This window comes from Oncorhynchus masou, chromosome 32, assembly GCF_036934945.1.
Source record: "Oncorhynchus masou masou isolate Uvic2021 chromosome 32, UVic_Omas_1.1, whole genome shotgun sequence".
NCBI lineage: Eukaryota > Metazoa > Chordata > Actinopteri > Salmoniformes > Salmonidae > Oncorhynchus > Oncorhynchus masou.
In genome coordinates, this window is record NC_088243.1 from 54,037,101 (window position 1) to 54,063,350 (window position 26,250).

Below are 26,250 nucleotides of genomic sequence, written 5' to 3' on the forward strand. Positions count from 1 at the left end.
CTGGGGTTGGAGCAAAAACCTACAGGGGTGGGTAGCTTTCCAGGAACAGGGTTGGCCTGCTGTAGGCACGAGGCAACTGCCACAAGTCTGTCTTCATTCATTTCCTCGTAAAAAATATGGCAGGGTATTGTGTGCAATAATCTTTGCACAAGATAGTTCTATGGCATTATGTAATACAACAGCTGTTTGGGGTTTGGTAATTGAATTAGTACCACAACCTATAAGAATGTGAATACACAGGATTTGTCATTAAGTAGTGGCTGGTTCTCTAGACTTCATTGGAAGGATAAGAGACTGCCTGCCTTATTGCTGTTATTACTTTCAAATTTAGACTCATGCAGGTGAGTCAGGAGGCATAAGAACACTGGGTCGTGGCCTAGGGTGGTCTAGCGATCTAAGCCGCTGCCTAAAAATCCATCCAAAACATGTGGAGTGGAACTGCAAAAACTTTTTATGAGCTAAATCATGCTGGTGCGTTATATGGACATATTGTTTACATAATCTTTAGCATCTGATACATGTCTTCACATTGTAACGTGTATGTAACAGTTGTTCACACAATAAAGTTGTATAAATCACCTGAAATGACCAGTACATTTTATTTGTTGTGAACTTTATTTTGAAAAATCAAAGACTGCTAAGATCATCAACATATATATTGATACACTGTTAACGGCCAGTAGTTTCTGTTCAGTTGGAATCGTGATTCTTTTACAACGTTTTGAAGTCTGCAGTTCATCCATGCAAACCTTGGGACAACAAAGATGACCAAATAAATGGAGACATTTCTCTAAGCCACTCTCTGTCAAGCATTCAAAAAGCCAATCCTCTGAATTATCCTCCGGTGTATAAAAGAAAACATGTTTAAGAAGTCCTTGCTTTTAATTAAAAATAAGAGAACTAAAAGTAAAAAAAACTTTGGTCTAGTTCACTTCGATGCTTGTTACTTGCACAAGTCTCAATTCCACCACTAAAGATTAAAACTTCAACAAAAAAATATCTAAAAACAAGTGAACCCTCTCTTCTAAGGAAGAATAATAATATCAATGGTTGTCGCAAAAGGAAACATAGCCCAGTGCTCACATCTAGTCAGACGCTACACAAATGCTGAACCGCCTCACGTCACATGCTCTCCTCTTCCACACACACAAACAGGACACACTGACCTTAAATACAGAGTTAATCAGAAGTGAATTGGAAAACAACTAAGACGTGTAGAGCATGTCGTGTAACAGCGATGATGTAGTACTGCCTTCATCCAAGCGCTGACTATAGACCCCCCCCCCCCCTCCCACACACACAAAATAAGAGAGCTGTGAGCACATCACCGTGCCTCTCTCTGCACACTGAGACCTCTACTCTATAACTGCAGCTTGTGTGTGTGTGTTTAGCGGGCACTAAGAGCGTGCTAGCTTGGGTTCGTGGGCCCTCAGTGTTCCCACAGCGTCCTTTACGGCATGGTAGATGATGTTCTTCACCTAGAGAACAGAGATCAAAATTCCCATCAAATCCCGACAGAATTGCAATTGTACCACAATATGTTACTGATTGTTTTAGCTAATTGATCAATCGATTCAATCCTTCAATCGTTCTCTCAAATAATTGGCCTATACTATAGTGGAGTCATAGTTATAAGTGCTCTACTTTTGACCAGAGTCAAAACTAGTGCACCACATAGTGAATAGGGTGCCATTTGGGAGGCGGCCGAAGTGTACCTGCAGCTTGTCCTCGTGGTTGGAGTGTGTGGTGGACAGGTGTCTGAACTCCTGGGTCAGTCTGAAACAGTGCTTCACATGCTCAGGGGACACAAAGTCCTCCGCCACCTTGATACAGCTGTACAGGTTATGCACCTTGGGGGCACATGAGAGAGGAGAAAGAGGCGAGTGTGTGATTTGTCTGTTTGAGAGTGCGAGTTGTCGAGAGAGAGAATGTGTGAAGGAAAAGAAAAGCAAGAGTATAGACATCATATAGCTAAAAAGGATAACATAAGGGTACGCTATGCCCCTATGTAACCATTAAACAACACAAAAAGTCTCATTCTAAATCTCGACTGGTTCGTCCAGTGTTTCCCCTAGTACCTGGTGGGGAGCCCCGGCGGGGATGAAGACAGCATCTCCCAGGAACTGTACGATGGCCCAGCCCTGCACGCCGTACTCCTCGTACAGCCTCCTGCGCAGCACCCCGTCCAGGTACCAGCTCTGGTCATGGATAGGGTCGTGGTCCGGGGGGTTCTCCTGGCCCTGCTCCTCACCCACCTACCACAGTCAAAGGACAAGAATGTATGGTAAATCATAGTAACATGGTATGGTATATCAGAGAGACAATGACAACGTCCAAAATGGCACCCTAATACCGATATAGTGCACTACTTTTCATCAGAGCCTTATTGGCCCAAGCGTAGCACACCTGTATAGGTAATAGGGTGCCATTTGAGACTTTTATCATGGGAACAGTAGAACTAAAGAAATCCAGCCACCATTTTAGATTCTTTCCTGAAATAATGCATTGAAAGAAAAGTAATGTGCATATTGACATTTAAAGGAATGTGGTGATTGTGAACCCTGACCTTGCGGAGCAGCTCCCGGATCTTCTCTGCGTCCTTGGCGGCGTAGATGTGCCACAGTGCCCCGGGCTTCTCCTTGGCCTCGTACACCCTCCTCTTGGTCATCTCGTCTACGTCACCCTCCTCGATGGTGCTCATCACCTCTGCGGGACCACACACAGAGAGAGACAGGGATGAGCAAACTCCAGCACCGGTCAGTCACTGACAGAGTCCATGTTCAAAGGGAATGATGTAGGAAAGAAGAAGTGCAACACTAAACATCACAAAGCACAGAAGTACCGCACACCTTCACATCCTACAGTTGTAGACACAGGAGGGAAAACACTACAATCCTTCTAATCTATAAAAGTGCTCATTCACTACGTCGGAATCACGAGGCGCCATCTCAAACGACACCCGTTACCTATTCCCCTATGCAGTACACCATCTTCTGACCATAACCTTGTGGCCCCTAGTCAAAAGTAGCGCACTACAGGAGGAACAGGAGGAATAGGGTGTCATTTGAGACACAAGCCTAGGTCTGCTGATTCATCATCAGTCATCCACAATCAGAGGGGCGCTCGGCTGGCAGGGGGAAATGGAATTTCCCTGTTATGACATCATTGTTGGCCAGTGGCAGCTCTGGGTTCAACCACAACACAGAGGTTCCAAATGGCACCCTATTCCTTCTGCAATACACAACTTTTGTCAAAATGGGTACCATTTGGGATGCAATCAGAGTTGCTCATCATTTACTAATCAAGCAAACATTTAGGTGGCTAGTGATGAACAAGACTAAACAACACTAACGGAGCGACATGTTTTATTCAAATTCCGGTCAATTGGACAAATTATCCAGAGATTGCCATAGATCAAGTTGCCTGCGTGGAAGAGTGAGTGTGTGAGTGTTCAATTGCTCTGACTTTGATCTCGGTTAGGCATAGAGTCCGGTACAGCTACATATGCTTGTCATGGTAATGTGTGTTTATTTTATAATCTCTCCCCCCGCATCTCTCCTCTAGGAAGAGATATCAGACAGGGGGGAATGTGACTCCAAAGATGGGCAGCTAGCAAGTTGCTGCTCTTTTCTCTCCTTGAGAGTCAGTGAACCTGTGCAAGGATACAGACAGTACCAACACCTTCATACATCTGGCCTTCCCCAGTCAAGGCCAGAACACCAGTTGTCCCAGATAACAGAAGATGTAATGCAAGGAAAGACTTACTAACATCTAACAGCATGAAAATAAAAACAGCATAAAAGTTGTGTTAAAAGGTTTGAAAAAACAGAATTTGGCTGACTGACTATCAGAGCATTACTGAAGGTCAGCTCTACACTGGAGGGAAGACTGCAGGCAGACTCCACTCAGACCACAAATAAACCACAGACAGACAAATGAGCCACAGTAGTGTTCTGGCCCCAACCGCACAGGGAGAGGACATGAGGATGGGGGAGTGGGAGAAAGAGAGAAGGGAGAAGTTAGTCAAGAAAAAAAGGCATGCTAAGGAGGTGATGTTATAAAAATGCACAGACCTTTACATCCAGCGATATCCGTCTCTGTGAATGAGAAATTTGACCACAATCAACACGTGAGACCCATTAAAGGGCCTTTCCAGGGTCCTGTCCATTGATGCATGGGGAGGGGGGGCTGGGTTAGCCTCGTTGGGCTTGTTTCACCAGAGGACAGAAAACAGCATTTCTTACCTTTTTTCTAAAAAAAAATGTAATGGGTCTCTACTAAGGTGCAGGCGTATGTCGTTGTTCCTCGTCTAGTCCTTCTAATCATTAATGATGCTAGTGTTGAAATAACAATGTCCCAAGTTGAGATGAATAAAAGTTATACTCTTGTCAGAGGCCTCTAGTAATATACAGCAGGGTGGGAAACCTGGGAAAGTCTATAGGAGTGACTGAAGACAGGCTTAAATTTAACATTCACACCATTATTCTGTCTCAATGCTGAGGAATGGCTTCCTGTCCTTATAGTTTCCAGAAACTGGAAATGCTGAATAGGACAGTAGAGGGCGTTTGATCTTTGTGTGAACCTATCAACTTTCCTATATGAAACTTTGGAGCGCCTTTCAAATCCAATTGTACATGAGTGGGTCATTTCGGAACCCATGTGGTTTTAACATATTTTTTGAAAGATTATGCAGTTTTTTATTTATTTTATATATACTCTTTAGACCAGGGTTTCCCCAATTTCTGCCCTCGGCACCCAAAGAGGTGCATGTTTAGGTTTTTGCCCTAGCACGACACAGCCAATTCAAATAATCAACTAATCATCAAGCTTTGATAATTTAAATCCGCTGTGTAGTGTCAGGGAAAAAACCTAAAACATGCAATCCTTGGGGTCCCGAGGTCAGAGTTTGGGAAATGCTGCTTTAGATGTAAGGTGTTTTAACCTGTCATAATAAAACTGCTGAAAAATACCGTGCAGCAGTCAATGGAATTGAAAACATGTCTGTTCAAGGACAAAAGATCCAAGGACCATCTTTTATTTACCTCACAAAAAAACTATGACTCTTTTATGAGTGTTGCTGGAGGAAAGTGGTAATGTCAGTATGCGTAGTGCATTACTGAAACATACCACTCAGTGCTAAATGGACACTTGAAATTGCTACCATGCCAATACACACTTGTGCTAATTGCTAGCCGTGCTGAAGGTTACATTGTTTGGTACAGGCGTGTCAAACGCAATTACCGCACGGGCCATATTGAAAAAAAAGTCAAGGAATTCGCGGGCCCAGACCAACAACTTGCATACAACTGCGACCCAAACTGGCAATTGTTTTATTTTTATTTTTTAAATATACCCTTTTATAATGACCACTTAACTTACATAGGATGCTGTATAACATTTTAACAAATAAAACTAAAGAAATAATATTTGTCTAACCTTTGCTGCTATGCTTGCAGATATACATAATATGCTGCGACCCTAACCAAAACGTTTTTTTTTTTTTTTTTACTGCAAATAACAAAAGGTCGGTTCACTAGGTTGTTGTAACATTTACACATTTTAAATGTTTCACGCTGCATGGATCACCAGTGCGGTTGATAGCGGCACCGCTGTATGTTGCACATGAAATGTATTGCAGGCTACTGCTCAAATGTTGCTGTAATAGGCCTACATGTTTCCCCTTTGCATGGTGTTGTGTTGCAAGTGTGTTGGTTATTCATTGTCAAGCTTTAAAACAAACAAAGCCGGGCTACATTTTAGTAGCCTGGGACTTTTGGCATGTATGCATCTGTGTACTTTCCCTCCCCTGCACGCTATAAATGAGACATGTAAAGCAGCGCAAATGATGTTGAACACACCGATGCGTGCAAGTCGGACTGTGTAATTTCATAAAGTAGATGACTCAACTGTTGATTCATTTATAGGCCTTGTGTCCTTTAGTACAAATTTATATTAGCATGTATATCCTTTACCTAATAATTTTGACAACAAAAATGACATTCCCTGTAGTACAGCAATGACCCGTTGGAACCGAATCTTGGTATCAACATTTAGTCTCCAACATTTTTTTCTTTTTGGTCATTGCCATTAAGGAAAACAGTTGGGCTGCTGCAAATGTAATATGATACAGCGCACTGGCTGGCTCGTGGGTGGATGTGTGTGTCAATGCACTGCCAAATGGCCGTGCTTGCTGGGACTTGTAGTGCAGCGCGGACGGAATGGAAATGAATTAAAAACCCAAATCATTGTGCATGCCGGACTGAAATGTGTCACGGGCCTTGTGTTTGACACGTGGTTGAGTGGGATGTACGTTAACGCTGGTGTGTGTGTATTAAGTTCTGCTTCACTGTGCAAGAGTGTGTGTCGGTCCAACTCACCCTTGACGTGTTCCCCCTCTCCCTCAGGAATGCCCACGTACACCATGACGTTGACGGCATCAGACACGTCCAGATGCAGGTTGGTAGTGCCAACACTCCGGTCTTCGGTCTCGATCAAACCTGAGAGTGGGGGGGACGGAGAGAGAGATGGAAGGTGTGAGAGAAGGGGGGGGGGGTGAAAAGGTGTAATAGAAGGAAGCATGAAAAGTATCAAGAGGGAAGAGGCGTAAAAAGAGACAGAGATCAGAGACTGACATCCCTTTAAAAAGAGTAAATGGGCTCATTACTAATCTTGCATATTCTCCATCTCTGCCGTCTCTCTCACCGTAGGCATTGTACATCTTAGGCCCCAGGTCTGGCCTGACGAAGAAGTTGGGCAGGCGGGAGGCCAGGTTCAGACGGCCGTCTCGCTTCGTGTACTCTGGGAGGGGCAGGTTCTCCATCAGATCATCAAAACGTGTAGGCATCATGTCTCTGAAGTCTTCTCCGGGAGGCCAGTCCTTCAGCTTCAGAACCATGGGCTGACCATCACTACCCTTCAGACGCTCTGGGGAGAGAGAGAGATAAGGCAAGATGAACGAATGAAAGAACAAATAAATGGTTGAATGAACGAACGAACGGCTGAATGAACGATCCCGTTACTTACTGGAGATGACCTGGAAGCCGTCCCAGAAGTCACGGACCTTGACGTCAGAAATGATGGCACAGTTCCGACAGTTGACCAGGTCAACATCCTGGTCCCCAAACTCCTCACTGAAGGCCTCAGGTCGCCACAGACCCCCCTTCAGACGCTTATGGATACCAGACACCAGCACCGGCTGGAGAGAGGAGGGAAAGAGTTCAAACAGAATCATCATCACCTCATCTCTCACATTACACATCTCCCTCTTCCAAACTTTATCCCCAAATACTCTGTCCATTTCCATCTTCCACACCACCATTTTACTCACACCGCCTTAGAACTACTCTTGGTGAGCACATATTTTTTATTAAAAATCTGTATTTAAAAAAAGTATTTATCGCCTTTCTACCCCACAGAGAGGTCTCTCTCACCTGGCCCTGTTTCCAGCACTCTCTGAAGATCTTCCAGTTGTTGGTGTTGGAGGGATCCTGCAGGCAGAGCAGGCGTCCGTCACAGAGCCAGGAGTGGGAGGTGTGAGGGTCCAGCACGCTGAGGCCCATCACCCCGTCCCTGCGGCCCACCCCCCAGCTCGCTGCCCCCCTCGCCTGTACGACGGCCCTCCGCCTTCTTGGTCTCCACCACCGAGGCGATGATATGGTCCAGGAAGTTAGGCAGGCTGCCCTTCATCTTGTCCCCCTGAGAGAGGGAGGAGGGGTTAGACCTGCAGTCAAGGGCTCCCATAGGGCTCTGGTCAAAAGCAGTGCACTATATAGGGAACAGAGTGTCATTTGGGACACAACCTAGAACTGTGTGGAAGCTAAGAATTCTGGAATGGTCCCCTGTAATGTAATGACATAATGACATATGTAGGCATTATGGAAGGATCCATATCTGGGCACTCTGACATTCTACATTTGAGCATTCTGAAAGGATCTGAATTCTCCGAGCTAACTGAGGAAAGCTGAAAGACACTCACAGCGGCTGAAGTGGAGAAGACTGAGGGGAAGGGTATTCCAGTGTCTCCGGGGGCCTGGGGGAGCCTCCCGGGGCCAGAGTTGAGCAGGTCTCGGAGGCTGGAGCCCTCTGGTTTGGGCTGGGTGTTGCTGGAGCCCAGAAGCAGGCTGTTGAACAGTTTAGGACTGGAGGAGGAAGAGGAGGAGGACGAAGGCTTGGACAGGGCGCTGAACGAGTCAAGGCCGAAGGGAGAACGCGTGTCCCGGCCCATCGCAGAGCGCAGCAACCCAGAGTCTAGAGGTGTGGAGAGGAGACGATGGTTAGAGATGGTCAAATCTAAACACATGTACGATACTCTCTAAATGTATCATTGAGAATATGAGTTAGGATTGAAAGAGACCTTTAGTACTCACCTTTAGTGTCCTCCACCTTGGCTTTCTGAGTGGCCAGGTCTGCCAGCCAGTGCAGGGCGGTGGAGTTGCCCTCACCTGTGGAAGGGCGGGGGTCCTTGGGGGTGGTGGTCTGGGCAGAGTTAGGGGGGGCACTGGTACTGTTGGTGGAGTTAGTATCAACCCCTCCTCCTGCCGCCTCAGATGATGTTGTGCTGGATGTAGGCTGTGTTTTGACCACCGTTGTCTCCCCCCCCTCGGGTTTAGGAGTGGTTGAACCCGCTGGCCCCCCACCACCTGTGATTGGTCCACTACCACTGCTCCCTATGCTGGAGGACACTGCAGACTGCTGGGACAACAATAAGGAACATTTTACTGCATTCTAATGAAGCCCTTGACAAGCAATATGCAAAACAAGTGAAAACCATATGTGGATGGTAGAAATGTAAAATATTGATCTTGGTTTGACATTAAAAAAAAGGGGGTGGGGCAGTACCTGTGAGATGCCGTTGGGGGCACTATGGCGCACTAGGGGCCTGTGGTGCCGGCTGGTGCAGGGGCAGTTTGCCTTGATGCCCCATTTGCCCCGGGCTGAGTGCACCATATCCCCTATGTTATAGAGAGCTGAGGGAGAGACTGAAATGTCAATATGGGACAACTCTTACGGAAATACACAACATAATAATTGGATGGTAAAGTTAGGGCTGGGAGTTTGTCCAGACCATGTGACATGAGCAGGAAAGACTCCAGGCCCCAGTTCTAGGCCCAATCCTATATGAGGATTTGATTGGTATAAGGAATGTGGTGAACATTCTACTTAGCCTATCAAAGGGCAAGGTGGAGCTGTTACCATATTGCTTACAACTGTCAAATCCTCTCTGACATCCACAAGTGCTAGGGGTCCATTTGGGCCCTAGGCTTCTACAGGTATCCTGCTCCATGTTACCTGTTCCAGGTATGATCTGTGTGGGCATGAGGCTCTGGGGCTCGTGTCGCTGGCCTTTGACACACTTCAACCAGGAGAACACCTCGTCATCAGGCCCCTCGTCCACCTCTGAGAGACAAAAACAGGAAGGGTCATTTATAAGGGACTCTGCACTGCAGCTGACCCATTGCTTCCAGACACTCTGGGTATACAGTGGGGGTTGGGTTGTTCATAAATACAAAAATGTCCATTCCCTGTAAGTTAATGGACAATAAATTACATCTTATACCGATTCTTTCTCAACAATTTAGCAGCAGCTATATCTTTACTACTTCAAAACAAAAACAAACATCACTGAAAGACCACTCAATGTTACCCCAGCCCGTCCCTGTGCGTTGAGTCTATGGTGGCAAAATTCCGACAACTTCCCCCAACGTTCCCCAGTATTTCAGAAATCCTAGTTGGAATATTCTCAGATTTGCTGCTTATTCCCTTGGAATTCCAGGAATCTTCCATCCAGGATATCTGGAAAACCGGAGAATTTCGGGAAAGTGACCAGAATTTTGCCACCCTAGTTGAATCTCACACATTCTGTGTGTTCTCTGGATTCTATGACTCTCACCCTCCAGAGGTCGGTTCCTCCGTTGCCGGTAGCAGTCCAGACACACCCCGAAGCCACACTTCCTGCAGACCCAGTGGATGTTGAAGAGAGTGGTCTCACACACATCACACATCTCCCTGACGCCGCGCACCGCCCGTTTCCACGCCACTTTCTCTGTAGGACACAGACAGATTGGGCCCGGGTCAAAAGTATTGCACTATTAAGGGAACAGGGTGCCATTTTGGACGCAGACTAAGAGCACTCACGGTGAGGCTCGACCATCATCATGGCCTCCTTCTCAGACATGACGAGCTGACAGAACTGGTCTCCCACATTGGCCAGGATGTACTTTGAGGTGTCCAGGTCCAAGCCCTCCTGTACGGACGGCGAGGGAAGCCACAGCCCCATGGCCATGGCATCGCTTTGCTGGGGGCTCAGGAAGCCCTCCACACGCAGGATGCCCTTACGCGTGAACGCCAGCCTGGTTAGGAGGCAAAGGTCAGAGGACAGAGTAGTGGAGGACACGTAGAAGAGTAGAACATGTTGGATTCTAATTGAGGTTGATGAAATGACCAATATTCGTCTTCGCATTCCTTGTAAGAGGATACACACCATCGCCATTTCTCACACACACACAGTGCTTGGACACGCACACACGCGGGAAAACACACAGTCTTTGGTACACAGACAAGCACACAGACGGTACCTGCGAAAGTGAAAGAAGCGGCAGGCCACGTTGGGGTCGTCGTCGTCAGGCTCCTGCTCCCGGTACTTCCTGTAGCGCTCCATGCGACACTCGCGACACTTGTGGAGGTGGGGCGCCACGTTGATACAGGAGCCGTCCTGCAGGAACGACTCTCCTGATTGCTTCAGACGACGCACCTTAGTCACGTCCTTCAGCACTGACTGGCCCACTGGAGAAAAAAGAAAGACCGAAGAGTTATAATTAGGATATGAAGCAATACAAAACAACGCAATGACAACCTATTCATCAAAGAGTGTAGGAAAGGATAATGGAATCATTAGGGAAGAGTTGGTCAGCAACTTTTCTTTACCATCAATCTTGCTAATGTTTCATGACCCTGACCACAATCTAACTTGCCTCAACATTGACGAATAAAATGTTACGAATGATTGGGAAATGCATTGACGTACTGTAGGAATACTTTATTATCAGAGCCCTATCCCGAGGCTCCAGGTCTTACCTTTGAAGGGCTTGTTGCGTGGCCGGCTCTTGGCTACCCCGGGGCCTTTACCCTTCTGCAGTAGCATGGCTCCCTCCTTGACGGGCCCCGGGAGGCCCCCAGGGACCTGCCCTCTCTCCAGCCCCTCCTCAGTCTCACTCAGGTCTGACAGGTCGCTGTTATCGCTGGAGTCAGAGTCACGTTTAGATACCTGGCCTCGCTCCTCCAGGGCAAACTTCTGGGCCTGGCCCTGGTCAAATGGCATGGGCGCATCCTCACCACTCCCCCCAGGGACAGCGCTCCCAAACATGGGGTAGCCCGAGGTGGAGCTGGGCCGGTCATCCAGAGACCCACCCTCAGCTGAGGAGCCCTGTTCCCCTGTGGAGGCGCCCTCCCTGGGCTTGGAGGAGGCATCAGACTGGGGCCTCTGTACGAAGGCAGGTCCTGGGGCTGGGGAGGAAGAACTGGAGGCAGCGGCGCCTGAGAGGGAGGCAAAGGGGGAAGACAGGATGCCCTTGGGCGGCTCAGACATTGTAAATAGGTTGGGTTTGCTCTCCGAGGCAGTGGCAGGGCCCAGGGTCTCAGGCTCCAGGGGGGATGGTTTGCCGCTAAAGGGGCTGTGGGAGAGCTTCTCCCCATAGGCCAGGAAGGGGTTGGAAGGCTCCTTGGAGCCCTGGAGGAACAGGTTCTGGTGGCTGTCTGTCTTGGTGCTGAAGCCACCCACCGCGCCACCGTTAGTGCCACTCCTGTTAGCACCACCCAAAGATCCAGAAGCCGGAGCCGGGGGGGTGCCGATCGCAGCCATTCCCAGAACAGAGCTCCTCATCCCCCCAGAGCCGCCGCTGAAGGAAGACGAGAGCTTGTCCCCTCCGAAAGGCTTGTTGAGCACTCCGTTGCCTGCCGGCTGGGTCTCCGGCACTTGGGACTGCTCTTTGAGATGAGCTGTAGCTGAGCCAAACAGGCCAGTTGAAGCGGGGGCTAGAACAGTCTTTTTGAGTCCTTCTGTGGAGGCGGGGGGCTTGAACAGGCTAGGAGGCTCCTTACTCAAGCTCTCTGACACTGCTGTGAAGTAGTTGGTGTCTTTAGCCTGGCTCTGACCCAGGCCTGAAGTCTGGTTCTGATTAGAACCACCAGGGTTCTGGCCAGTCTTCTGACTCATACACTGGAAGAATAAGTTCTGGTCTTGCTGCTGCGATTGGGCTTCGTTGTTCTTGGCACCTCTGAAGGAAAAGCCGAAGGGTCCGGGGGTGTCCTGGGAGACTGACGCTGTGTTGGAGGAACCGTTGGTCTGGGAGCTTACCTCTCCGAACACAGAAGCACCAGCAGGCTTGGACTGAGGCAGCCGGAACCCAGCCGCAGCCAGGATGGGCTTAGAGCCCTAAAGAAGCAGGATAAGGAAATAGCATATTAGTGAAAACAATTATAGTTAGTAATTACAGTGTTACTACACAGGTTAAGAGTAAAGTCACGTTAAGTGTTACTAATTCACCTCTGTCTGGTTGGGTGGTCCTGTCCAGGCGGTTAGTTTGGGGCTGAAGCACAGGGGGCAGCGAGGGCCACGCTGGGGGCACTGCCCTGCGATGGGGACGAGATGGTCACCGGGCCGGGGGACACCAGGGCAGCCGTCTTGGGGTAGGTAGACTGGGATGGCTCCTCGCTCTCTGGGATCAGGGCTGCTGGGGAGGGCTTGGAGGCCGGAGCTCCAGGGACCAGGCTGGGCATCTGGCCCAGAGAGGGAAAGGAAGTGTTGGAGAATGGAGAGGGGGCTGGTTTGAGGGGGGGTGGGGTGGGGGTGACTGTAGTGGTCGAGTCAGCAGACCCCTGTCTGTCCTGTGTGGAGAGGGAGCGTCCGTTTTCCTTGGGGTACCGCGGCGGAGCTTTTGATTGGTCCATGTGGGAGGAAATGCTGTTCGGGGTGGCGTGACCTTGTGTGACTTCAGAGGAACTGCTGTTATTGTTGGTAGTGCTGTTCACTCTGCCTCCTCCACCCACTCCGTCTTCTCCTCCGGTTGCTACCTCCTCACCCCACGTCACTATCCCCTTGGTGGAGCCGCTCCCGTTCTGTCCCTCCGCTGCTCCCTCTCCCGCCCCCTTAAAACGCTTCAGAGTCACGTCCTCCTCGCCTTCCGACGATGTCCTCCGTCTACGGCCACTCTCGCCCTTCACGCCATCGCTCTCCTTCCTCCGCCGAGCATTCCTCCCGTTCTGACCGCGGAGAGGAAGGAGCCATGTAAAAAGGATGAGGAAAATGCAAACTCAAACAAGTCGACCAACAAAAGCACAAGTATTTTGGAAAAAAAAGCAAGGGAGGGAGGAATAGGGGTGTGTACTTTATCCAACTTACCTCATCAAAGTGATCTTCAGCTAGTATTACGTGCATTACCCGAGGATCCACCACCTGGGTCTCCTCTCCCTAGAACACAATAATAACACTTAGCTAACAACTGTCAACACCTCTGCCATATTCCCTAACATCTAAAAAGGTACTACGAAAGGCACATCCAGGCAGTGTGTGTGTGTGTACCTGGTCCATGGTGATCTCCATGATGTGCGAGTTGGGGTCGTGCCGAGAGACCAGGCCCAGGGCCCAGTGCTCGTCAAACTCACACTGGTAAACCTGAACCCTCCTGCCCTGGATTGTGTAGGAGCCTGGAGAGACAACACAACCAACAGGACAAGGCTCAAAGACCCGTGGAGTAGCGCGCCAGAAGGATATTATGGAGGGAGTGAAAAGTGAGAAGACGGTAAGAGAAGAGGTTTGAGAAGGCCAGTATTGAGAACTGCAGTGTAGGAAAACATGGGTGAGCAATGAAAAGGCAGGAGGAAAGTCAAAGTACACAGCACAATAGGTTTCCATTCATTCCAGAGATAAGTCTAACAAAGACTCACCCTTCCTGAGGATCTCCTGCAGCTCAAAGTCACTGTGCCAGCTGGACACCGCAGCCTGCAGAGATGGCTGCTCCAGCAGGAGAGAGTGTCCCACGTCTTTCTCTACCTACAGAGCAAGACAAAATTCACAGAATGATACCACACACACACACACTTCAAATGAAAGTTGACACACACACAACCTTGAGTAAACCCACCTCAAATCTCTGGAGTAAATTCCCGTCGGGGAGAAAGTCTAGGGTTCGGTTCCCGAAGAACTCCACAGGGACCAGGGAACCCAAACCCACACGGTCCACTAGAGCCCGGAACGCCTAGCGGGCGAAGAGGAACATCGTTAGGAAAAGAACCACTAACCCTGAACGATATGTAGGCGAGCATTCCTATCTTTTTTATTATTTCCCCCCCCACCTTTATTTATCTAGACAAGTCAGTTAAGAACAAATTCTCTATTCCCTAGGAACAGCTTGTCAACTGTTCATGGGCAGAACAACAGATTGTTGCCTCGTCGGCTCGGGGATTCGATCGTGCAACCTTTCGTTTACTAGTCCAACGCTCTAACCACTAGGCTACTCTGCCGCCTCTGTTAATTGGTGGAGTGGCTGGAGAATGATCTCTAATCTTAATCTCTAATCTGGCAAAGCATGAGGGAGCCCGTTGAGCTGTTTTTCTACTGAGAGGAGCAGCAGGTTGCTGCGTGTGTTCTTATGTAACGGTAACAGGTCCTCCAGACATCCCTTGCTGGGACAATTGCATTTCCACAAGCTGGCCTGGCCTCACTTCAAGATGCAGGTGTGCCTCAGGGAGTGTGAGAGGAGAGTCACATACATCATACATGCACCCTCTGAACTAACCTTAAAAGGAGAGTGTAGTACCTATTTCTCCATGCCAGACACACATACAATAGTAGCTTAAGAGCACCCCAAGAAAACATTCCAACATTACAAATACTAAAATCAATCGTTATAATATTATGTTATTCTAAAAGTTAGGTTTGAGGTTCTCCAAATCAGGTCTTACTTCGGGAAACAATCCCACTTCGGAACCAATGTATATTAGGTAATATACAGCACCAACTACATAAATATCTGTTATTGTCCATTATTTGCTACCAGGACTTTAACACCATTTACAGCCCATGACCTAATGGTCTCCCCCAATAGATGTGTTTGTAGGTGACCTCCCAGCATGCTGTTGGAAACTGGTTCAGATTAGTTGCTTAGCTGTGGTTCCATGTATTTTAACTATCCCAGAGCTAGCACACCTGATTACATTTGTCAACAAATCATCAAGTCCTTCAATTGATGAATCAGGGGAGGTAGTTCAGGGCTACAACAAAATTGTGAAACTTCTGCAGGGTCAGAGAGGAGAGGATTGAAAACCCCTGGCGTGGCTCAGTGTTACAGTCCAAACATTATTTGGTAAACCCTAAGCCAGAGGTGGCTACTCACCAGGGCAGGCCAGGCTGTCCCATGGGCTCCTCCAGCTGCAGGGTGGTTCTGGTTGGGGTCGCTGCCTCGGTTAGCCCAGACGATGGAGGACTCGACCAGTACAGCTCTCACCTCCTCCCCATACACCTGTACCCAGGACCGCCTGCGCCACGCACTGTCCTCAAACTCCACAAACACCTGCAGGACAGGGGGGGGGGGGGTGGAAGAGCGGTGCCATTTATGTAAAACTAGCTATATTAACTTAGGCTCAGTGTCATGTTAGGAGTATATTTTCAAAAGAACAGAGGTAAGAAAAAACACTGACAACATTGGACTGATGGGAGAAGAGCAGCCACGGACAGAGTCAGCAGGACAGGCCTTGTTAGGATCATACACAGTCAGCAGAGCCCGGGCAGCACTAATGACTCAAACACAGCACGTCTACTCCTCAAAGTCTGGGCAAGGCGCCATCTCTCTCGGGAAGAGTAGTCAATTATTAGAAATAGGCAAGACAATTCTAAAACCGTCTCACTTTCTCATTTACCCCTCATTGTCAATAAGTAGCCGAGTGCGACATTATTGATGAGGATTACAGTGAGTATGGTTAAATTCACACAATGCGAATGTGAATAGTCAGACTAATATAGTTTGATTTAAACATTTAGATGCTTTGCAAGAACAATTCTCTAATAATCCTGTTTACATGGACACACCTGAAAACAAATCAAAGTTTATTGGTTGAGTATAGCAGCGTTATAGCAGTGCAGCGAAATGCTTATGTTACTAGCATCTGACAATGCAGTCAAGTCAAACAATGTAAACGTAAAGAAAAATATTGTAAAAAACAAAAACAGCAAGTAATCAAAAATGAACAACCCAAATAGCACTGTAGCAGTATCAAGATGCAATCTATATATAGTGCATTTGGAAAGTATTCAGACCCCGACTCATTCCACATTTTGTAACATTAGAGCCTTATTCTAAAATGGATTAAATTGTTCCACCCCCCCCCCCCCACCCCCCTCTACACACAATACCCCATAATGACAAAGCAAAAACAGGGGTTTAGACATTTTTGCAAATTTATACAGAACCAGTCAAAAGATGACACAGAGCCTCCCAGGTGGCGCAGTGGTCTACGGCACTGCATCGCAGTGCAAGCTGTGCCACCAGAGACTCTGCGTTTGAGCCCAGGCTCTGTCGCAGCCAGCCACGACCGGGAGGTCCATGGGGCGATGCACAATTGGCCTAGCGTCGTCCGGGTTAGGGAGGGTTTGGCCAGAAGGGATATCCTTGTCTAATCTCGCACCAGCAACTCCTGCGGTGCACACTAACCAGGTCGCCAGGTGCACGGTGTTTCCTCAAAAACATTGGTGTGGCTGGCTTCCGGGTTGGATGCGCGCTGTGTTAAAGAAGCAGTGCGGGTTGGTTGGGTTTCGGAGGACGCATGGCTTTCGACCTTCGTCTCTCCCGAGCCATACGGGAGGAGTTGTAGCGATGAGACAAGATAGTAACTTGGGGGGGGGGGGGGGGGGGTCAAATGTATTTTGAAAAATTAAGTTTGGACACAGCAATTCAGCAAGCTCCTTTATTTGTACTATTTTCAACAGTGTAGAATAGTGAAGACATCGACACTACGAAATAACACATTTGGAATCATGTAGTAACCAACAACTAAAAAAGGTTAACAAATCAAAATATATTTTGGATTCTTCAAAAGTAGCCACCCCTTGCCTTCATGACAGCTTTGCACACAACTGGCATTCTCTCAACCAGCTTCAAGAGGAATGCTTTTCCAACATTCTTGAAGGAGTTCCCACATATGCTGAGCACTTGTTGGCTGCTTTTCCTTCACTCTGCGGTCCAACTCATCCCAAACCATCTTGGGTTGAGGTCAGGTGATTGTGGAGCCCAGGTCATATGATAAAGCAATCCATCACTCTCCTTGGTCAAATAGGACTTACACACCCTGAAGGTTGGTTTAGGGTCATTGTTCTGTTTCAAAACAAATGATAGTTGCACTAAGCCCAAACCAGATGGGATGTTGTATCCCTGCAGAATGCTGTGGTAGCCATGCTGGTTAAGTGTGCCTTGAATTCTAAATAAATCCCAAACAGTGTCACCAGCAAAGCACATCACACCTCCATGCTTCCCAGTGGGAACCACATGGGGAGATCATCCGTTCACCTACTCTGCATCTCACAAAGACACAGCGGTTGGAACCAAAAATCTCAAATTTGGACACAGACCAAAGGACAGATTTCCACCGGCCTAACGTACATTTCTTGGGCCAAGAAACACGAGCAAGTCTCTTCTTATTGCTGCCCTTTAGTAGTGGTTTCTTTACAGCAATTTGACCACAAAGGCTTGATTCACGCAGTCTCCTCTGAACAGTTGATGTTGAGATGTCTGTTACCTGAACTATGTGAAGCATTTAATTTTGGCTGCAATATTTGGTACCCCCAGGTGGCGCAAGAACTTTGAAACTAATGAACTTATCCTCTGCAGAAGAGGTAACTCTGGGTCTTCCTATCCTGTGGCGGTTCTCATGAGAGCCAGTTTCATCATAGCCCTTGGTTTTTGCGACTGCACTTGAAGAAACTTTCAAAGTTCTTGGCATTTTCCAGATTACGATATGAAGGTCAGTCAAAGTAATGAAGGACTGTCATTTCTCTTTGCTTATTTCAGCTGTTCTTGCCATAATATGAACTTGGTCTTTTACCAAATAGGGCTATCTTCTGTATACCACCGCCACCTTGTCACAACACAACTGATTGGATCAAACGCATTACGGAAAGAAATTCCACAAATTAACAAGGCACACCTGTTAATTGAGATTTCAGGTGACTACCTCAAAGCAGGTTGAGAGAACGCCAAGAGTGTGCAAAGCTGTCATCAAGGCAAAGGGTGGCTACTTTGAAGAATCTCAAACAAATCAAAATGTAACACTTTTTTGGTTACTACATGATTCCATTTGTGTTATTTCATAGTTGATGTCTTCACTACCTATTCTACAAATTTAGAAAATAGTCCAAATAAAACCCTGGAATGAGTTGGTGTCCAAACTTGTGACTGGTACTGTATCTCTGCAGATGCTCTCAAGCTCTGTCAGGTTGGATGTGGAGCGTCGCTGCACAGCTATTTTCTGGTCTCTCCAGAGATGTTCGATCGGGTTCCCGTCCGGGCTTTGGCTGGGCCACTCAAGGACATTCAGAGACTTGTCCTGAAGCCAAGACAACGCAGGAATGACTATGTGCTTAGGGTCGTTGTCCTGTTGGAAGGTGAAGCTTCGCCCCCCAGTCGGTGGTCCTGAGCGCTCTGGAGCATGTTTTCATCAAGGACCTCTCTGCACTTTGCTCCGTTCACCTTAGTGCGGCAGAGATGGTTGTCCTTCTGGAAGGTTCTCCCATCTCCACAGAGGAACTCTGTCAGAGTGCCCATCGGGTTCTTGGTCACCTCCCTGACAAAGGTCCCCCGATTGCTCAGTTTGGCCGGGCAGCCAACTCTATCTAGGAAGAGTCTTCGTGGTTCCAAACCACTAAGACTCCAGAACTGTGCCCCGACACAATCCTATCTCGGAGCTCTACGGACAATTCCTTCAACCTCTGCTTGATTTTTGCTCTGACATGCACTGTCAACTGTGGGATGTTATATTGGCAGTTGTGTGCCTTGCCAAACCATGTCCAATCAATTGAATTTACCACAGGAGGACTCCAATGAAGTTGTAGAAACATCTCAAGGATGATCAATGGAAACAGGATGTACCCGAGCTCAAATTCAAGTCTCATAGCAAAGGGTCTGAATAGTTAGGCAAATAAGGGATTTCTGTTTTTATTTTATTTCTAAAAACCTGTTTTCACTTAGTCATTATGGGGTATTGTGTGTAGATTGATGAGCAAATAATTTTATTAACTAAACGTGAAAAAAAAGTCAAGGGGTCTGAATACTTTCCGACTGAACTGTGTATGTACACAAGGCGAATTTACACAAGACAAACTAAAAAATGATATCTACACCAGTAGATACAGTGGGGCAAAAAAAGTATTTAGTCAGCCACCAATTGTGCAAGTTCTCCCCCTGAAGATGAGAGGCCTGTAATTTTCATCATAGGTACACGTCAACTATGCCAGACAAAATGAGGGAAAAATCCAGAAAATCACATTGTAGGATTTTTAATGAATGTATTTGCAAATTATGGTGGAAAATAAGTATTTGGTCAATAACAAAAGTTTATCAATACTTTGTTATATACCCTTTGTTGGCAATGACAGAGGTCAAACGTTTTTTTTTGGCCAATTCCTCCATGCAGATCTCCTCTAGAGTAGTGATGTTTTGGGGCTGAAGCTGGGCAACACGGACTTTCAACTCCCTCCAAAGATTTTCTATGGAGTTGAGATCTGGAGACTGGCTAGGCCACTCCAGGACCTTGAAATGCTTCTTACGAAGCCACTCCTCTTGCCCGGGCGGTGTGTTTGGGATCAATGTTATGCTGAAAGACCCAGCCACATTTAATCATCAATGAATGCCCTTGCTGATGGAAGGAGGTTTTCACTCAAAAACTTACGATACATGGCCCCATTCATTCTTTCCTTTACACAGATCAGTCGTCCTGGTCCCTTTGCAGAAAAACAGCCCCAAAGCATGATGTTTCCACCCCCATGCTTCACAGTAGGTATAGTGTTCTTTGGATGCAACTCAGCATTCTTTGTCCTCCAAACACGACGAGTTTAGTTTTTACAAAAAGTTATATTTTGGTTTCATCTGACCATATGACATTCTCCCAATCTTCTTCTGGATCATCCAAATGCTCTCTAGCAAACTTCAGATGGTCCTGGACATGTACTGGCTTAAGCAGGGGGACACGTCTGGCACTGCCTGATTTCAGTCCCTGGCGGTGTAGTGTGTTACTGATAGCAGGCTTTGTTACTTTGGTCCCAGCTCTCTGCAGGTCATTCACTAGTTCCCCCCGTGTGGTTCTGGGATTTTTGCTTACCGTTCTTGTGATCATTTTGACCCCACGGGGTGAGATCTTGCGTGGAGCCTCAGATCGAGGGAGATTATCAGTGGTCTTGTACGTCTTCCATTTCCTAATAATTGCTCCCACAGTTGATTTCTTCAAACCAAGCTGCTTACCTATTGCAGATTCAGTCTTCCCAGCCTGGTGCAGGTCTACAATTTTGTTTCTGGTGTCCTTTGACAGCTCTTTGGTCTTGGCTATAGTGGAGTTTGGAGTGTGACTGTGAGGTTGTGGACAGGTGTCTTTTATACTGATAACAAGTTCAAACAGGTGCCATTAATACAGGTAACGAGTGGAGGACAGAGGAGCCTCTTAAAGAAGAAGTTACAAGTCTGTGAGAACCAGAGATCTTGCTTGTTTGTAGGTGACCAAATACTTATTTTCCTCCATAATTTGCAAATAAATTCATTAAAAATCCTACAATGTGATTTTCTGGATTTTTTTTATCATTTTGTCTGTCATTGTTGAAGTGTACCTATGATGAAAATCACAGGTCTCTCATATTTTTAAGTGGGAGAACTTGTACAATTGGTGGCTTACTAAATACTTTTTTGCCCCACTGTATATTAGTGAGCTACATCACAAATCCAGTATAAATAAATAATTGGTGTGTATAAACAGAAACTAAAATACAAATGTACAGTAACAGAAATATTAGAATAGACTGTCAGGGACACATTATTTAAAATACACAGTGTGAAACGTTAAGCGACCAGTGGTTCAATGCCTCTATAACATGGGACAGCAGCGTTGGCTGCATATGTGTGTTCATGAGGTGTGTTCATGAGGTGTGTGTGTTGTGTGAGTTGCCTGGTGGACAGCTAGTGATGGCTGTTCAGCTGTCTGATGGCCTGGTAATAGAAGGTGTTTAGTCTCTTGGTCTTGGCTTTGATGCACCCGTACTGTCTGTCTGTTGGATGGCAGCCGAGTGAACAGTCGAGGGCTCGGGTGACTGAGGTCCTTGATGATCTTCTTGGCCTTAGACACCAGGTGTAGTCAATGTCCTGGAGGGCAGGCAGCGTGGCCCCGGTGATGTTTTGTCGACAACACCCTCTGCAGAGCCATGCGGTTGAGGGCGGAGCAGTTGCCGTACCTGGCGGTGATGCAGCCCAACAGAATGCTCTCAATGGTGCATCTGTTGAACTTTGCGAGGGTTTTAAGGCGTCAGCATACTTTGGTTCAGCTGGCGCCTAGCTGAACTTGGCTAGGCGAACCCGAACGAACGAGTGTGCTTGCAAGACCTTCAATTGAAAAACTAGAAAAAAGAAGCAATAGTACTTTGTCCAATTTGAGACGATATAGCCAGAATACACTTCTCCAAAAGTCATAATTAATCTAAGACAACGCAAGAAATCTGCCATTAATTTTGATGTTTTCCAGAGGAGACCGTAGTCGCACAATTTTACACCTAACTAAGATGTTTGGTGCAGTATTTCTCAAATAAAAAAATATGCATGAAAGCAAGTCGTCTCTCATTGAATGAGAACAAACACCTCATTGAAGAATCCTTACTGTCAACCAATCCCAGACGAAAGGGGCGTAGCACCATATACTACCCAACACTGCGACCTGTATGCTCTCGTTGGCTGGCCCTCGCTTCATATTCGTCCCCAAACCCACTGGCTCCAGGTCATCTATAAGTCTTCGCTAGGTAAAGCGCCACCTTATCTAAGGACCCACCCTCCAAGCAGGTATATTTTACTGGTCACCCCAAAAGCCAATTCCTACTTTGGCCGCCTTTCCTTCCAGTTCTCTGCTGCCAATGACTGGAACAAATTGCAAAAATCCCTGAAGCTGGAGACTCGTATTTCACTCACTAACTTTAAGCATTAGCTGTCAGAGCAGCTCACAGATCACTGTACATAGCCCATCTGTAAATAGCCAATCTGTAAATAGCCCATCCAACTACCTCATCCCCATATTGCAAATATATAAAAAACATGTGCTCCTTTGCACCCCAGTATCTCTACTTGCACATTCATCTGCTGCACATCTATTGCTCCAGTGTTTAATTGCTAAATTGTAATTACTTCGCCACTACGGGCTATTTATTGCCTTATCTCCCTAATCTTACCTCATTTGCACACACTGTATACAGATTTTTTCTAGTGTGTTATTTACTGTACGTTTGTTTATTCCCTGTGTAACTCTGTTGTTGTTTGTGTTGCACTGCTTTGCTTTATCTTGGCCAGGTCGCAGTTTTATATGAGAACTTGTTTTTAACTGGCCTACCTGGTTAAATAAAGGTGGAATAAAAAATAAATAAAGAGATGTCGGCTTGCCTCGTGAGAAAAATGCTGCGCAAGAACAGCCCAAAAAAACCTTGCCTAAGACCAAAGACATTGGCACAATTTATCCATGAACTGTTCCGGATGGGAAGCATGCTGAATTTGAGCCATTTAAAGTTGTAGAAACTCTGTTGCACCTTCTTCACCACAATGTTGGTGTGGCAAGACCATTTCAGGTCCTAAGGGATGTGGAACGTGAAGCCTTTTTAACCGATCCACTGCAGCCATGGTCGATGAGGATAGGGGGCACGCTCCCTCTTCGGTCTCCTGTAGTCCACAATAAGCTCTTTCGTTTTGTTGATATTGAGGGAGAGGTTATCAGGCTACTTGATCTGACTTTGATAAATGCAGAAAATCACCATTCAAATAAACATTCTACCACAGACCATGTTATTTTTGTGAAGACTATTTGATTGAGTTCAAAAACATAGTTTGTATGTCAAAACTATTTCTAAGATAAATACTTTGAGTTTATCTGAACTCACATCACTTGTGCAAAAGAAGGAAGCTTGCGCTGCTTGTGCTAGCACGTGCTGAGCAAATACTCCATGGTAACTTGGATTAAGGCATTTAAATGCCCTAATTATTCTAAAGATCGCACATGACACCAGGTGGTTTAATCGGAGTATGCTTACTTCGATTATGACTACTTCGATTATGACCTTAGTACACCGATTAAGATAAGCAGAGTAAGGTGTTAACATGACCAATGCCATAATCAGTTTAATATTAAATTATTAGTGTGCATGTAAACATACTCAGTGTGACAATGGATTGCATTTATATGGGCTAATGCTCTACTCTAGGTCTCAAGGCAGGGGCAAGATTTATTTGTCAGCAGAAGTCCATTTTAAATGTGAAACTTGCTGACTCACTCAGCATACAAGCCCAACTTGGACAGCCTTGTGAATTTGAACTGTATGGTTCTGTGAGAGGAGAAACAAGTGCTGTGATTTGAAGAAAGCCCTCATACCAAGACCAGATAACCTGCACATAAGACATTGCATATAGACATTATGATGATCAACACATAGTCCATGCAAAAGCAAAATCATACAGACATATGTACATACAGTAACATATCTCCTCCCAAGAGAAACAAGAACAGGAGTGGAGAGCACTGAGCGGTGTCTGTAGTTACTATCGGCACTAATTTAAAAGCCTATTTCCCAAAAATGGTCCTGGAGACTTCCTTGATAACTGAATAAACTACTCCAACCAACACTTGTCCCTTTGTAAAAATCTGGATTTGACCATTGCTTTGGTACAACAATCAAAAGACACCTGACATCATTTATCCTCTGTAATTCTAGTTATAGATGGCATGCCTTGTAATCAATCATAGGATGCATCATCAAGTCAGACAGCTTTTTCAGATGTATTTATACTCTCAACCGCAGAATCTTCTAGCTACATCATCCACATTGATCAGTGAAATGATAGGAACACATAAGGGGTCACGCAATTACGAAAAATGCCTTGTGAAAAATATGCACTTGATATCATGACGTTGAAGATAATGCACGCAACAAATTACACCTAACTATGTAGGCCTAACGTTAGCTGTATCACCATCAATATCTACATTCAGTCATTTGAGGCTAACAAATCTAATACACCGAAGTTCACATTTTAATGAGGCTATGCCTATTGCACATGAATTTCATTCTGGAGACTACGCTAAAGTTGGCTAGCAAGCTAACTAAGTTAAAAATCTGTCGAAGGCCCAAAATCCCCGGGCTAAATTACGGGGACAGTGGCTATCTGGCAAGCGCAACACAGCGGCACGATTGGCTAGCTTTTGCTATTCACAATGTGTTAGTTGGATCACATAACTTAAACATAAACAACGGACCATGAATTATTTGTATGCTTTCTCTTTTCAGTTTCGTTAAATACGTAGCTAGCTAGTTAAACCATGCGTTTAGCTAGCTAGCTAACGGTAGTTTTATTCACATGAAAACACTGACCGTCAGCCCCGCAGCAGCTGCTGTTGTTGTCGCCTCTCCTCCGCTCACCTCTACCCCTGGGCTGGCCAACCCTATGACGCTGACCGCCCGGACGGTCCCCCGGAGCCAGTCACGAGTCCAGGCGGCCTGTTCCACTTCGGATCCGGCTGCGGACCTGCCATCGTTGAGGAGCAGCAGAAGTCGCTTCCCAATCAGTTCAAGAGAGTCTCCCATATTTAGTTAGCCACTGTGAATTGCAGGAGCAACTTCCTTCGCATATATTTCTGTTGGGAACTCCGATGCACTTAGCTAACGTTAGCTAGCCAGCCAGTTAGCCAGGTTAAATCGGCCTAAAATAAGTGACAGATTTAAACCTCAACTACCGCAACTTTGCTGCATGCACCGGAGTCCCCTCTTCCGTAGGATGCACGGGAAAATACGGCGGACCAAGTCACGCCACAAATAGAGAAGTACCGAGATGTTATTGTCCGCAAAACCGCTATCCCGCTCTATCCGCCATTGAGGCTTGCAATTGCAAAAATCAAACACACTCCTCCTCGTACGAGCTTCAAGGCTCAACTGCGGAGATAGCTAGCGGGCGTGTGAATTGCAACAGCGACTTATGCTGGCTCATCGGTGTACTACACAGAACCCGTTCAATCTGGAATGCCAAATAACAGTGTCTGGATATCTGGAGAAAAAAAATACAGTTGGCCTAAATGGAAATCCATTTAGGCCAAAAACGACTTTTGCTCGGACACCACAGATATGCTGTATACTCAGCACAATGCAGATATACACATCATGTACGAGCAGTAGCCAATTCTTCCCCATATGCTCTTCTTCATACAAACGGTATCTAACCATTTTGTTCACAGTCTATCTTACTGCATGCATTTTAGTCTTGGATTTTAATCATACCGGTTGGAGATGATATGACTTTGAAACGCTGTATTAATTCACTGAGCTGAATGGACCTCCAAGTCTGCTGACGTCATAATTTAGGGGCCCCATAAATCTGTGAGACCAGAACAAACCATAGAACTAGTTCTACCGAGAAGCACCTCTTGTGTGCACTCTGGTAAAGCATACATTTTCTTCCTTCACCTTTTATATTTTATTCCCATGTCCTGTTTGACAGTGATTACTTTGCACACTTTGGCTCTTGCATTACATTGATTGAGCTTGACTACATTGATTGAAAAAGAATGAGATTGTCGTCTACTTGCAAATTCACGTGTCCCTATGTTAACCACAAGGTGGTGCCACAGCATTTCAAAACGCATTGTATGTCCAAACACCACACAACAGCATAGCAGGATGGAAATAATAAAAGCAAGATATTATTGCATAATTCAGGAATATATGCTTGAGAATTAATTATTGGACTATGAAGAGTGTTTGTTTATGTACAAGGTTTTTCAAACTTTTTCAAACGTTTACAGCCAGCACTATTTGGATCAATTATTGAACTTTGAATAGCTCTACAGACAAGCATCCTATCCAGTGGTTGTATTTGTACATCATTCTGGCTTGAACAAGGCTTAGGCCTACTTACTTGAATAATGCTACAAATGCATTTATTTCTTCATTCAACATTAAGAGTGTAGTGATTTGCCCTCTTGTAT

The 26,250-nt window shown here is 46.3% G+C and overlaps 1 protein-coding gene across 1 annotated transcript; it reads right to left on the reverse strand.

Annotated features, from left to right (window-relative positions):
- Positions 1-596: 596 nt before the first annotated feature.
- On the reverse strand, positions 597-25,199 carry LOC135526204 (lysine-specific demethylase 3B-like). The gene is given in 26 exon segments (XM_064954367.1): positions 597-1,478; positions 1,716-1,850; positions 2,079-2,255; positions 2,567-2,706; positions 4,074-4,097; positions 6,378-6,497; positions 6,703-6,924; positions 7,024-7,195; positions 7,431-7,584; positions 7,586-7,695; positions 7,976-8,247; positions 8,367-8,688; positions 8,839-8,966; positions 9,289-9,396; positions 9,890-10,042; positions 10,135-10,349; positions 10,575-10,782; positions 11,074-12,430; positions 12,542-12,597; positions 12,600-13,257; positions 13,397-13,465; positions 13,577-13,701; positions 13,942-14,047; positions 14,139-14,252; positions 15,390-15,566; positions 24,644-25,199. Coding segments are annotated over 26 exon segments (5,616 nt in total). The 5' UTR covers positions 24,857-25,199; the 3' UTR covers positions 597-1,397.
- Positions 25,200-26,250: the final 1,051 nt, after the last annotated feature.